The sequence below is a fragment of the Lacerta agilis genome, chromosome 14, assembly GCF_009819535.1.
Source record: "Lacerta agilis isolate rLacAgi1 chromosome 14, rLacAgi1.pri, whole genome shotgun sequence".
In the NCBI taxonomy this organism is placed as follows: Eukaryota; Metazoa; Chordata; class Lepidosauria; order Squamata; family Lacertidae; genus Lacerta; species Lacerta agilis.
In genome coordinates, this window is record NC_046325.1 from 6950237 (window position 1) to 6961789 (window position 11553).

The 11553-nt window shown below is 41.6% G+C and overlaps 1 protein-coding gene across 1 annotated transcript; it reads left to right on the top strand.

Moving 5' to 3' along the window:
* Positions 1–593: 593 nt before the first annotated feature.
* On the top strand, positions 594–7696 carry LOC117059346 (vomeronasal type-2 receptor 26-like). Its single transcript, XM_033171008.1, has 4 exons — positions 594–884; positions 4351–4572; positions 5728–5854; positions 6779–7696. The coding sequence occupies exons 1-4, from the start codon at positions 594–596 to the stop codon at positions 7681–7683; spliced, it is 1545 nt and encodes a 514-aa protein (XP_033026899.1). The 3' UTR covers positions 7684–7696.
* Positions 7697–11553: the final 3857 nt, after the last annotated feature.

Here is an 11553-nt window from a genome sequence, read left to right on the forward strand (position 1 = left end):
AGAAACACTGAAACAGAAGTCACCAGACCCTTATATATAGTGAGAGGGTGGGGAGGGGTATTACTCAGAGGGTGGTGGGAATGGGTGATCAGCTGATAGGTGTAGAAAACCTGTTGATGACTCTTAACAGCTGCAATTAGTCTTGCAGGGAAAGGCAAGGGGTGAGATGGCTAAAGATAGCTTTGTCATGTATAATGAGATAAGAATCCAATATCTTTGTTCAGACCAGGTTTCTCCATGGTTTTAAGTTTGGTGATTAGTTGCAATTCAGCCACTTCTCTTTCCAGTCTATTTCTGAAATAGGGGAGGGGAGGGGTATTACTCAGAAGGGTGGTGGGAATGGGTGATTGGCTGATAGGTATGGTAAACCTGTTGATGACTGTTAACAACTGCAATTGGTTTTACAAGAAAACGCAATGGATACTGATTTCCTCCTCTCCTTCCTTTATTTGCAGCCACTGTGACTGTTTGTCTTCTTTAATAAAATGATGGTCAAAGCTCATCGCATTATACCAGGGTCTAGTGCTGTGATAAAATTTTTCACCCTCAACGTAGAATTTAGTTGTGAAAGAATTTATGGTTTTCTTTGCAGAATGGTGACCAAGTTCTATCAGCATGTCCTGGCCTTGGTGTTTGCTATAAAAACGATAAATGAGAATCCCAAGGTCTTGCCCAATGCCACACTTGGATTCCACATCTATGACAGTTACTACATTGAGAGGATGGCCTATCGCACCATTCTGGACCTGCTCTTCAAATCACAAACGTTTCTCCCCAACTATGCATGTGGAACGCAGAAAAACCTAATAGCCATTATTGGGGGACTCGCCTCTGATATCTCCTTTCATATGGCCGACATCTTAAATCTCTACAAGATCCCACAGGTAAGATCCTTGCACAATGAACTGGGTCATTCACAAAATCAAGCATGCAATACAATATTTTATTGGTATTCATGGGGAGATTGTGCAGCTGACACAGACAGAGAAATATGACTGTTTAGAAAATAAAAGTATAATGCTTGAAAAACCCAATGAAATGGAAACTGGCTTCAAACAGGTGGGGGACAGATTTTGTAGAAGATGGCATTCTCCCACTTATCCCTGTCATAGGACTTTTCTGAGTGCCCCCCACCCACTAGATGAAGAGAGGTAGGTGTTGACCAGGGGGTGGTCCTTCTTGGTGGTGGCACCTCTTCTATAGAATGACCTCTACAGAGAAAGGAGACAGCTGCCCTTTTTTGTTTTTTATGTTCTTTTCAGCAGTGGAACTTCTAGGTGAGAAACTTTTTCTTCTCCCAGCATGATAAACATGCAATTTTATATTTTACTTATACTGTGAATTTGGATTTTATTCTCTCTGCAGTGAATGTATATGCTACAATTGTTATAACATTTTTATTACCGTTTCTCATCTTTTTATATTACTGAGACAACTATGTCATTCGCTGGCCATTATAGATACTATAAATAAAACAAATAAACTGGAATTTCCCTGGGGATGTCTGGCAGATTTATTTTCCATTTGTGTTTCCCAGGCATTGCATTATACTCCCAAATTTGAAGCAAACTCATGTTAACCAGAGCTGTAAATATTGATTGGTATTTTGCCTCCCCAAATTTTGATTACATAAAAAAGGAGCTCACATAATGGTTTGACTTAAAACATCTCTAAAGCAGCTGTGCATTCCCTTTTAGCTCACGTATGGGTCATTTGCTCCAGAGCAAAGTGTCACAACACGGGCCCGTTCCTTTTATAGCATGGTTGCAAATGAGACCCATCAATATAGAGGGATCATCTGGTTACTGCAGCATTTCAGATGGACCTGGATTGGGCTTCTTGCTGTGGATGATGAAAGCGGAGACCATTTCTTGCAGACCCTGGAGCCGTTGCTTTCTCAAAATGGAATATGCACAGCTTTTTCAGAAAGAATCCCAAACCAAGGCAATTTCCACGGCCTTGAAGTTCTTAATGATCAGGCCCAAAATATTTACAAGCCTTTCATGGATATGAAAGCGAGAACATTTATTATATATGGTGAAACAATGACTGTAATGTGGCTGATCACCTTCATGTTTTTTGTTGTTCCTGAATATAAGGAAAACACTTCAGTTGGAAAGGTGTGGATCATGACAGCCCAGATTGATTTTTCCGTAACTGGCATCATAAGGGGTTGGGATTTTGAAATGTTTGAAGGCACAATATCCTTTGCAATTCACTCAGAAGAACCTTTAGGGTTCCAGACATATCTTCAGAATGTAAGGCTTCATTGGTCACAAGGAGATGGTTTCCTCAAGGAGTTCTGGGAGCAAGCATTCAACTGTTCATTTCCAAATCCTGAAGTAACAGCAAATGTTGATAGAACATGTACTGGAGAGGAGAAGCTGGAGAGACTTCCAGGGGCTGTTTTTGAAATGCACATGACTGGCCACAGCTATGGTATCTACAATGCTGTCTATTCTGTGGCTCATGCTTTGCATGCCATGCACTCATCTAGATTCAGTCAGAGAGAAAATACAAGGGGTAAAAGAATTAAATTTCAAGATCTCCAGCCTTGGCAGGTAATGTCTCCAAAATGAAATGTCTCCATTATGAAGTTGTTGTTTTTTTATAAACCACTTTGGCATTGTTGTTTTCTTTGTCAAGCAACTCATCTATATCTATCTATCTATCATCTATCATCTTTCTCTATCATCTTTCTCTATCATCTATCTATCTAATCATCTATCATCTATCTATCTATCTATCTATCTATCTATCTATCTATCTATCATCTATCAAATCTCCTGGCCTGCAGGCATGACCATTTTTGTCTCTACCAAATGTTCAAACATCAAATAAAGCAATCCAGAACAAAAGTATACATTAAAAGCAACAGATTAATAGGAAACCAAAATATTACCTTAATGATTTCAGAAGAAAACAGTACAAAGGAGGTCAAGTGTAGAGTGTACATTGAAAGGAGCAAAGTTAACAAGAATAAAATATTAGCATGAGCCTAGAACACGTATCCTGCTGTTGCTGCCAATCCTTGCAATGTTGGTTCATGTTAGGCAGCAGTTGTGGAAGCTCAGGCGCAATGACCTAGGACTACACTAAGAGACTGCACAATGAAAACTACTCTATTCTGAACTTAAAAATGGAAAGCGTTATGCTGGTGATCAACCAAAGAGGTTTAAAGACTCTCTCAAGGCAATTCTTTAAAAAATGTGGTATAAACACTGACAACTGGGGAAAATTGGCCTCTGAGTGCTCCATTTGGAGAACAGCCTTTACCAAAGGTTTCATGGGCTTTGAGGATGCCCAAACTCAGGACAAAAGGGAGAAATGTGCTAAGAGGAAGGAACACTTGGCAAATCCACACCGTGATCAACTCCCATCCAGAAACCAATATCCCCACTGTGGAAGGACGTGTGGATCTAGAATTGGCCTCCACGTCACTTACGGACTCATTGTTAAAACCGTGTTTATGGAAGTCAATCTTACTCAGCAACGAGTGATCACCAAAGAAGAAGAAGGAGGAGGAGGAGGAGGAGGAGGAGGAGGAGGAGGAGGAGGAGGAGGAGGAGAAGAAGAAGAAGAAGAAGAAGAAGAAGAAGAAGAAGAAGAAGAAGAAGAAGAAGAAGAAGAAGAAGCAGCAGCACTAAGAGGCAGCCAATATGGTCTCAGGCCTCTTCAGCAGCCTCAGCTGTTGCAGATGCTCCAGGTGTCCCTATTTTCTAGGCACAGTCCCACATTTACAGAAGCCGTCCCGGTTTCTGATTTGATCCCAGAAGGTCCAGTTTTTCCTTAGGATGTCCCTATTTTCATTGGAGAAATGTCGGAGAGGACATCTGTATTTTCATCGGAGTAATGTTGGAGGTATGCTTTTGTAGCTGGAGTCAATTGGGACCCTGCCATCCAAGGCCTGATAGGAAAAGGTCTGCAAAGACAAGGAGCAGGTCTTCCGGGACTCAAAGTCAAAATGGTTTTAGATTTGCTCTGATCTTTGCTGATGTCTCCTGTTTTGTTTGCTGCATCACTTTTGTTTTACGACAAATTGTAAAGTTGTTTTTCTTTTCAGCTTAAGGCTATCATAGAAAGGGTATCACAGTTAAGTACTGAAGAGTACAAATAAAGTAGACAAAGTTTGAGGTTTCTGTTTTCCACTTAGATAATTGATGGCGCAGAGAAAGAGAGAGGAGGAAGAGAATCTATACTTTTTCCGTACTCTACACGTGCAAATTTCTTGCATCTTCATAAAAAATGGACAGTCTAAATTATTATTATTATTATTATTATTATTATTATTATTATTATTATTATTATTTTAAGTATATACTTTTGAATTAATTTTTCTCTGCTAACTAGCTCCACCCATTTCTTCAAGACATTTCATTTAACAACTCAGCTGGAGAACCGGTAACTTTTAATGACAAGAGGGAAATGGGAGCTGGATTTGACATCATGAACATGGTCATGTTCCCCAACAACTCCTTTGTTCAAGTGAAGATTGGAAGGGTGGATCCCAATGAAGGACACAAATTCCTTATCAGTGAAGATAGGATTGTATGGCATAGGCGGTTTAACCAGGTGTGGATCACAGGGCATTCTCTTGGGCTATAATATCGTTATCAGGGCAGATGTTCTGAGGATCAGAAACTAACCTTACACAGCAATTTATTGTGCCATGGGTAATTAGGCTCTGTTTATGTCAGATTTTTAAAAACATCAAAATGTAAATTTGAGATACTGAATATTTCTGCTCTTCCCATCAATTGAAAGCAGTTTTATGTTTACTGTAAAGTGGTAAATATTGTCTAGGCCTTAATAATTTTTGGCCAGATATCATTTCTTCATGGTCCAAACCTGAACTATACACCAATAGTTGGCCATCAAGTTTCTATGAAGCACTCAGTAGAAATGGTCATAATTTTTATCTGGTCTTCAACTTCTGATCAGTCAAGCAATTGACTGCACACATACTGTTTTCATTTAAGTGGGGGACCCCCCCTAAATCCTAGGAATTAATATATGCTAGAATATAGTTTAATTGGGATATGGATGAATGTACAAGCTGCAGAGCTGTACCAGAAAGGGAATCCTTGGGCTGGCTTATGAAAACCAGCTAAGTGAAGAGCAAACCTCTTAACATGACAAAAGGTGTTGATGGGCCATCGGAGAGGAATCCTTTGGCCTGGGGAGTCATATGTTACCAAGGTGATGGGGGGTGTTTGAGGGGACAGGAAAGGGAGTTTTCAAGCAAGGGTAGCTGGGAAGATGAAGCAGGAAGAAGAGCAGAGATCCATGTTTGGGGGAGGCTGGTTGCAAGCCTTGCTGCAAAGATGCCTTGGACTCCAAAGCTGCATTGCTGTGGGGTAAAAGCCCATCTTGTATTGACCATGCTGTAAGATGTGGACTCCCTGCATGCAGACTGAAGGTGTGAATAGGTGAATAAACCATATTTCTTAAAGCCACAACAGTCTCCGCCACATCTTCAATTCTCCAAAGGAACATAGACCCAGGGTGAGTGCCTGGGACCCCATGGGGTTTTGCCACTGCTTGGGAGAGAGAGGGGAAGGCAGCCAACCTTTGTAACAATACTGTTTGACATGCTCACTGAAAGACTGGCAGATGGTTGCCTTTTCTGTGCCTTTTCTTCAATGTCAAATCATTGTATTTCAATGTATAGTTAGCTGGTTTTTAAATCATTATTTCTTCTCCCCCTCATTCCTTTTCTATGGATAGGTGGTTCCCCTTTCTGTGTGTACTCATTCTTGCCATGCTGGGAATCAGAAGAAAGCAAAGGAAGGAGAAAAGTTCTGTTGCTTCGATTGTGGTCCATGCCCGGAAGGGAAGATTTCAGATCAACAGGGTAAGTGACATGATGCAGTGTATTCCAGCTTTGAGTATTAAAATGAAAACTTCAATTGGTCCAAAATGCAGAAGCCAGATAAGTGGCTGGGCTTTCATTTTGATGTTGTATGTCAGGGACTGGCTGGATTAGAAAGAGCAGTGGGCAACACCTGCCCAAGAGCTCCCCAAGGAAAGCGAAGAAGAGGAAGAGGAAGAGGAAGAAGGAGGAGGAGGAGGAGGAGGAGGAGGGAGGAGGAGGAGCAAGAAGACTTTAGACCCTGGATCCTGGTGGTGGGGCACTGGAGAGCAGTCTGGGGAAGGGACAAGCTGGGAGATCCTAGAAATGGGAGGTTTAAGCGATCAAGGGGGGGTAAGAAGAAGGAGCCCCCTTCTAGGACAGAGCTAACAAAAATGGATGGTAGTTTGAATGCAAAACGATGCACAATGGAAGAAAGATTACATTTCATTTATATGGCCATGTGGTGTTCTTAATGTTTTATACCTCCCTGGAATCTTTGGATAAATGGCACACACACACACACACACAACACAACGCACACACACACACACACAAACAGAGAGAGAGAAAGAGAGTATGCTTTTATGATTTTTTACAGAAGATTTAGAGCTAATGCAAGCATGGGCGGGGTACAAATAAATTATTATTATTATTATTATTATTATTATTATTATTATTATTATTATTATTATTAAAACCCACTAAAATGTTCCTAATAAAAATAATTATTCTAAGAATAATAATAAAGAGCAGCATAAATAGGTAATAATATAATATATATATTTTTGCAGTTCTCAATTAGAACTGACCGGAGAGATGGCAATATGACCTAGCTCCAAACTAAAAGACGGTTGTGGCCATTGTCTGCAATTGATACATGTGTTTTCAGTAAAATGGTAACTACTGGTTTGTTTGTTTTTTCAGATATGGATGACTGTTTCAAATGCCCAGAAAAACAATATCCAGGCAAGGAAAAAGATAAATGCATTGCCAAGTCAATAAGTTTTCTGTCCTATGAAGAGCCTTTAGGGATCAGTTTAACTTTGGTTACTCTTTCTTTCTCCTTAATTACCGCTATGGTGATTGGAATTTTTATTAAGCACAAAGATACCCCCATAGTCAAAGCCAACAACCGGGACCTCACCTACATTCTCCTTCTTTCCCTCCTGCTCTGCTTCCTCTGCTCTTTTCCTTTCATTGGGCAGCCTAAGAAGATGTCCTGCCTTTTCCGACAGTCCTCTTTTGGAATGATCTTTTCAGTGGCTGTCTCTTGCGTCTTGGCCAAAACCATCACTGTGGTTATGGCTTTCATGGCCACCAAGCCAGGCTCCAACATGAGGAAGTGGGTGGGGAAAAGGGTGACCAACTCCACTGTCATTTCCTCCTTCTTCGTTCAAGCTGCCATTTGTGCCACGTGGCTGGCAATGTCTCCTCCATTTCCAGATTGGGACATGCATTCGCTGCCAGAAGAAATTGTAGCAGAATGCAATGAAGGCTCTGTCCTCATGTTCTATCTTGTCTTGGGCTACCTTGGACTTCTGGCTACCATCAGCTTCATCATGGCCTTCCTGGCAAGGAAGCTGCCAGACACATTCAATGAAGCCAAGTTCATCACCTTCAGCATGTTGATGTTCTGCAGTGTTTGGTTGTCCTTTGTTCCGACGTACCTGAGCACCAAAGGGAAATACATGGTGGCTGTGGAGATATTCTCCATCTTGGCCTCCACTGCTGGCTTACTTGGCTGCATCTTTTCCCCCAAATGTTACATTATTCTGCTGAGGCCTGAGCTGAACAGTAGGGCACAGCTAATAAGGAGAAGAACTAGATAACTCTAACTAGATCTTATTACATCATTTGGATTAGATGAGCCAGAGTGGTGTAGTGGTTAAGTGTGGTAGACTCATAATCTGGTGAACCGGGTTCACGCCTCTGCTCCTCTACATGCAGCTGCTGGGTGACTTTGGGCTGGTCACACTTCTTTGAAAACTCTCAGCCCCACTCACATCACAGAGTGTTTGTTGTGGGGGGGGGGGGAAGGGAACGGAGAATGTTAGCTGCTTTGAGACTCCTTTGGGTAGTGATAAAGTGGGATATCAAATCCAAACTCCTCTTCTTCTTTTCTTCTTAGAAACAGAGGGCACAGTCCACAAACTGGGTTGGAATACTATCTATGGCAATCCAATCTATTCTGCTCACCTCAAAAAAGGGGATATGATTGGTATTCTGCATCAATGGAGAACAGATGATAAAACAAGTGATTATATAACTTCTTTAGTTTTTTCAAAGTACTTTTGATATATTTAACTTTTTATAATTTAGGACAATGCTCCATTGTAGCTTGTAGGTAGACAAAATGGTAGAAAGGGAGAAATATATATGTGTGGGAGAGAAAGAGAGAAGATTGATAGGCATAGGAAAGAGGGCCTTTTCTGTGGTGACTCCACACCTCTGGAACTCTCTACCTGGGGAGGGGATTGACCAAAGGGGTTAGAAGGGCAATGCAAGTTTGGTGGGGTGCAAGGATGTCTGTAATCAAAAAACCATAAAGTCATGAGAACATTGTGAGCATCATGTACTATTTATTATTATTATTATTATTATTATTATTATTATTATTATTATTATTATTTAGAAATTCTTGGTTTTAATCTTAGTCTTTTTCATTATTTAAGATATTTGGCAGGATTTCCAAATAAAGCAGTTCTTTCCCTTCCCTTAATGTCTTCATTCAATCTGGTGCAGTTAACTCAAATTAGAGAGCTGCCATGGGCAAAGGGAGGTTTTTGTCAGGCTTCAGGTTAATTGGAAATGTGTTGAGCAAACAGGGTGTGTCTCCTGATGTGGCTGGTGCAGGGAGATGTGACAACTGATATAAAGAGGAAACAGCCTTCAAATTTACATACGGCTCACCACAAAGGGGCAAAGTAACCCTTCTCTCTTTATGCATACACACTCCACTTAAGATTTGGGAGGTGGCAAACCGTTGGTCACCATATCTGTGGATAAGAATCAGGATGAGAATTATGGACACAAAGCATGGGCCAGGGATAAAATCTAAATCTAAACATATATAGCTGCTCAGCCATGGAATAAATGATTATGGAATCTGCTCCCTATAACTTATGGATAGCCTTCCTTGAGAAGGGCTGTCCCTACCACTAGGCAGAGTTAGGCAGCTGTAGGGGGAAAGGGATCAGCGGCAGATTTTGGGAAACTGGAGGTTCCTTGCACCCCTATAGCTCACCTAATCTCCTCACAGGTGGTAGGCGATGCTGTCCTTTAGCCTGTGTTGATTCAATTGCCAGTCTGGTTGATTTCTGAGCATGGAATGGAGGGAGGCCATTAGTCTGCGGAAAGGAGGTAGGTAGACAAAATAGTGGCAGGCAAAATATATTTGTGTGTTTGTGAGAAAGGGAGAAGATTGATAGGCATAAGAAAGAGGGCCTTTTCTGTGGTGACTCCACACCTCTGGAACTCTCTACCTGGGCAAGGGATTGACTATGGGGGCAGGTTTGGTGGGGAGCAAGGATGTCTGTAATTAAAAAATCATTAAGTCATGAGAACATTGTTTGAGCATCATGTACTATTTTTTACCCAACAAATTATTGGTTTTAATCTTAGTCTTTTTATTACTTAAGATGTTTGACACAATTTCCAAAGAAAGCATTTCTTTCCCTTCTCTTAATGTCTTCATTCAGTCTGGTGCAGTTAACTCAATTTAGAGAGCTGCCTTGGGCAAAGGGAGGTTTTTGTCATGCTTCAGGTTCACTCCCTCTCACTGTGTCTCTTGCACAGTAATAAACAGCTGTGTCCTCAGGTTTCAGGCTGTTCATTTGCAGATATACCATATTTGCAGGGTTGTCCTTGGAGATGGTGAAGCGCCCTTTCACTGAGTCTGCATAATATTGTGAGCTTCCACCACAATCCCTTGTAGTCCATTCCAGTCCTTTCCCTGGAGCCTGTCGTACCCAATCCATGCAGTAGCTGCTGAGGGTGAACCCAGAGGTACGACAGGAGAGGCGGAGAGACTCTCCGGGTCTTTTGACATCTCCTCCAGACTCAACAAGCTGGATGTCTGCTTGGACACCTGAAAAGAAATATGTTTTTTTAAGAGATCTGCTTCATATAACTCTGTGAATGTTATTCTGCCAATGTATCTTAAAAGAGAAAAATACCTTTGAAGGCTGCTAAAGTGAACACGAATGGAAACCAAATTATCATTTCTTTCCCTGTGTCTGGGTGGGGGAGGTTAATTGGAATTGTGTCGGGCAAACAGGGTATGTCTCCTGATGTGGCTGGTGCAGGGAGAAGTGTCAACTGATATAAAGAGGAAATAGCCTTCAAATTTACATACAGCTCAGCATAAAGGGGCAAAGCAACCCCTGAGTAACCCATATCTCTTTATGCATACACACTCCACTTAAGATTTAGTAGGTGGCAAACAGTTGGTCACCATATCTATGGATAAGAATCAGGATGAGAATTATGGACACAAAGCATGGGCCAGGGATAAAATCTAAATCTAAATAAATTATAGCTATTCAGCCATGGAATAAATGATTAGCATGGAATGGAGGGAGGCCATTTGAATTTTAAAAATATTTTAAATTTCTGCCAGATATTTTGATATTCCATCGCAGTCAAACCTCAGCTCCCGAACGGCTCCATTTCCAAACAATTCAACTCCCAAACACCGAAAACCCGGAAGTAAATGCTCTGGCTTTTGAACGTTTTCCAGAAACCGAATATCTGATGTGGCTTCCGCTGAGTGCAGGAAGCTCTTGCAACCAATTGGAAGCCACAATTCAGTTGTCAAACATTTCAGAAACTGAACTGGCTTCCAGAACGTGTTACGTCCAACAACAGATGTTTGATTGTATACTACAAAGGTGTTCCAGCTCTCCCAGAAATATCTAAGTCATGAAGCTCAATGGGTGACCTTTGGCCAGTCACCATCTCTCAGCCTAACGTACCATTTCCCATGTAGACCACCTTGAGCTATTTGGAAGAAAAGGTGGTATATAAAGGCAATAAATGCATAAATAAAATGTAAACAATTCTGTCAAAATATTTTGATATTCAAAAGGTGTCCCAACTCTCCATAAAATTCTGTCCCTTCCTTTCTCTCTCTCTTGGAATCTAAGAAAGCATCTTAGTAACTTTCTTAGTTACTAGGTGTAGTCTACCTACCTTTCAGCCAACATTATGTACAGTGGTACCTTTGGTACCTGAAGCCGAGGCTCCAGTACTTTGGCCACCTCATGAGAAGAGAAGACTCCCTAGAAAAGACCCTGATGTTGGGAAAGATGGAGGGCACAAGGAGAAGGGGACGACAGAGGATGAGATGGTTGGACAGTGTTCTCGAAGCTACTAACATGAGTTTGGCCAAACTGCGAGAGGCAGTGAAGGATAGGCGTGCCTGGCGTGCTCTGGTCCATGGGGTCACGAAGAGTCGGACACGACTGAACGACTGAACAACAACAACCTTTGGTTATGAACGATTCAGCGCTTCTGCACATGCACGTGATATCATTTTGCACGTCTGCGCATGTACGAACTGCTAAACCCGGAAGTAACCTGTTCCGGTACTTCCGGGCTCGGCGCGTTCGTAACCTGTGACAAATGCAACACGCAGCATTCTTAACACGAGGTACGGCTGTATGTATATTTCCATCCATGGGGTTAAGGGTAACCTGCCC

Excerpts from the sequence above, each read along its gene's own strand:
- LOC117059346 (XM_033171008.1), top strand. The coding sequence starts at position 594 with ATGGTGACCAAGTTCTATCAGCATGTCCTGGCCTTGGTGTTTGCTATA. Across the intron at positions 4,573-5,727 it reads GGCATAGGCGGTTTAACCAG|GTGGTTCCCCTTTCTGTGTG; the intron begins GTGTGGATCACA and ends TTCTATGGATAG. Across the intron at positions 5,855-6,778 it reads GAAGATTTCAGATCAACAGG|ATATGGATGACTGTTTCAAA; the intron begins GTAAGTGACATG and ends TTGTTTTTTCAG.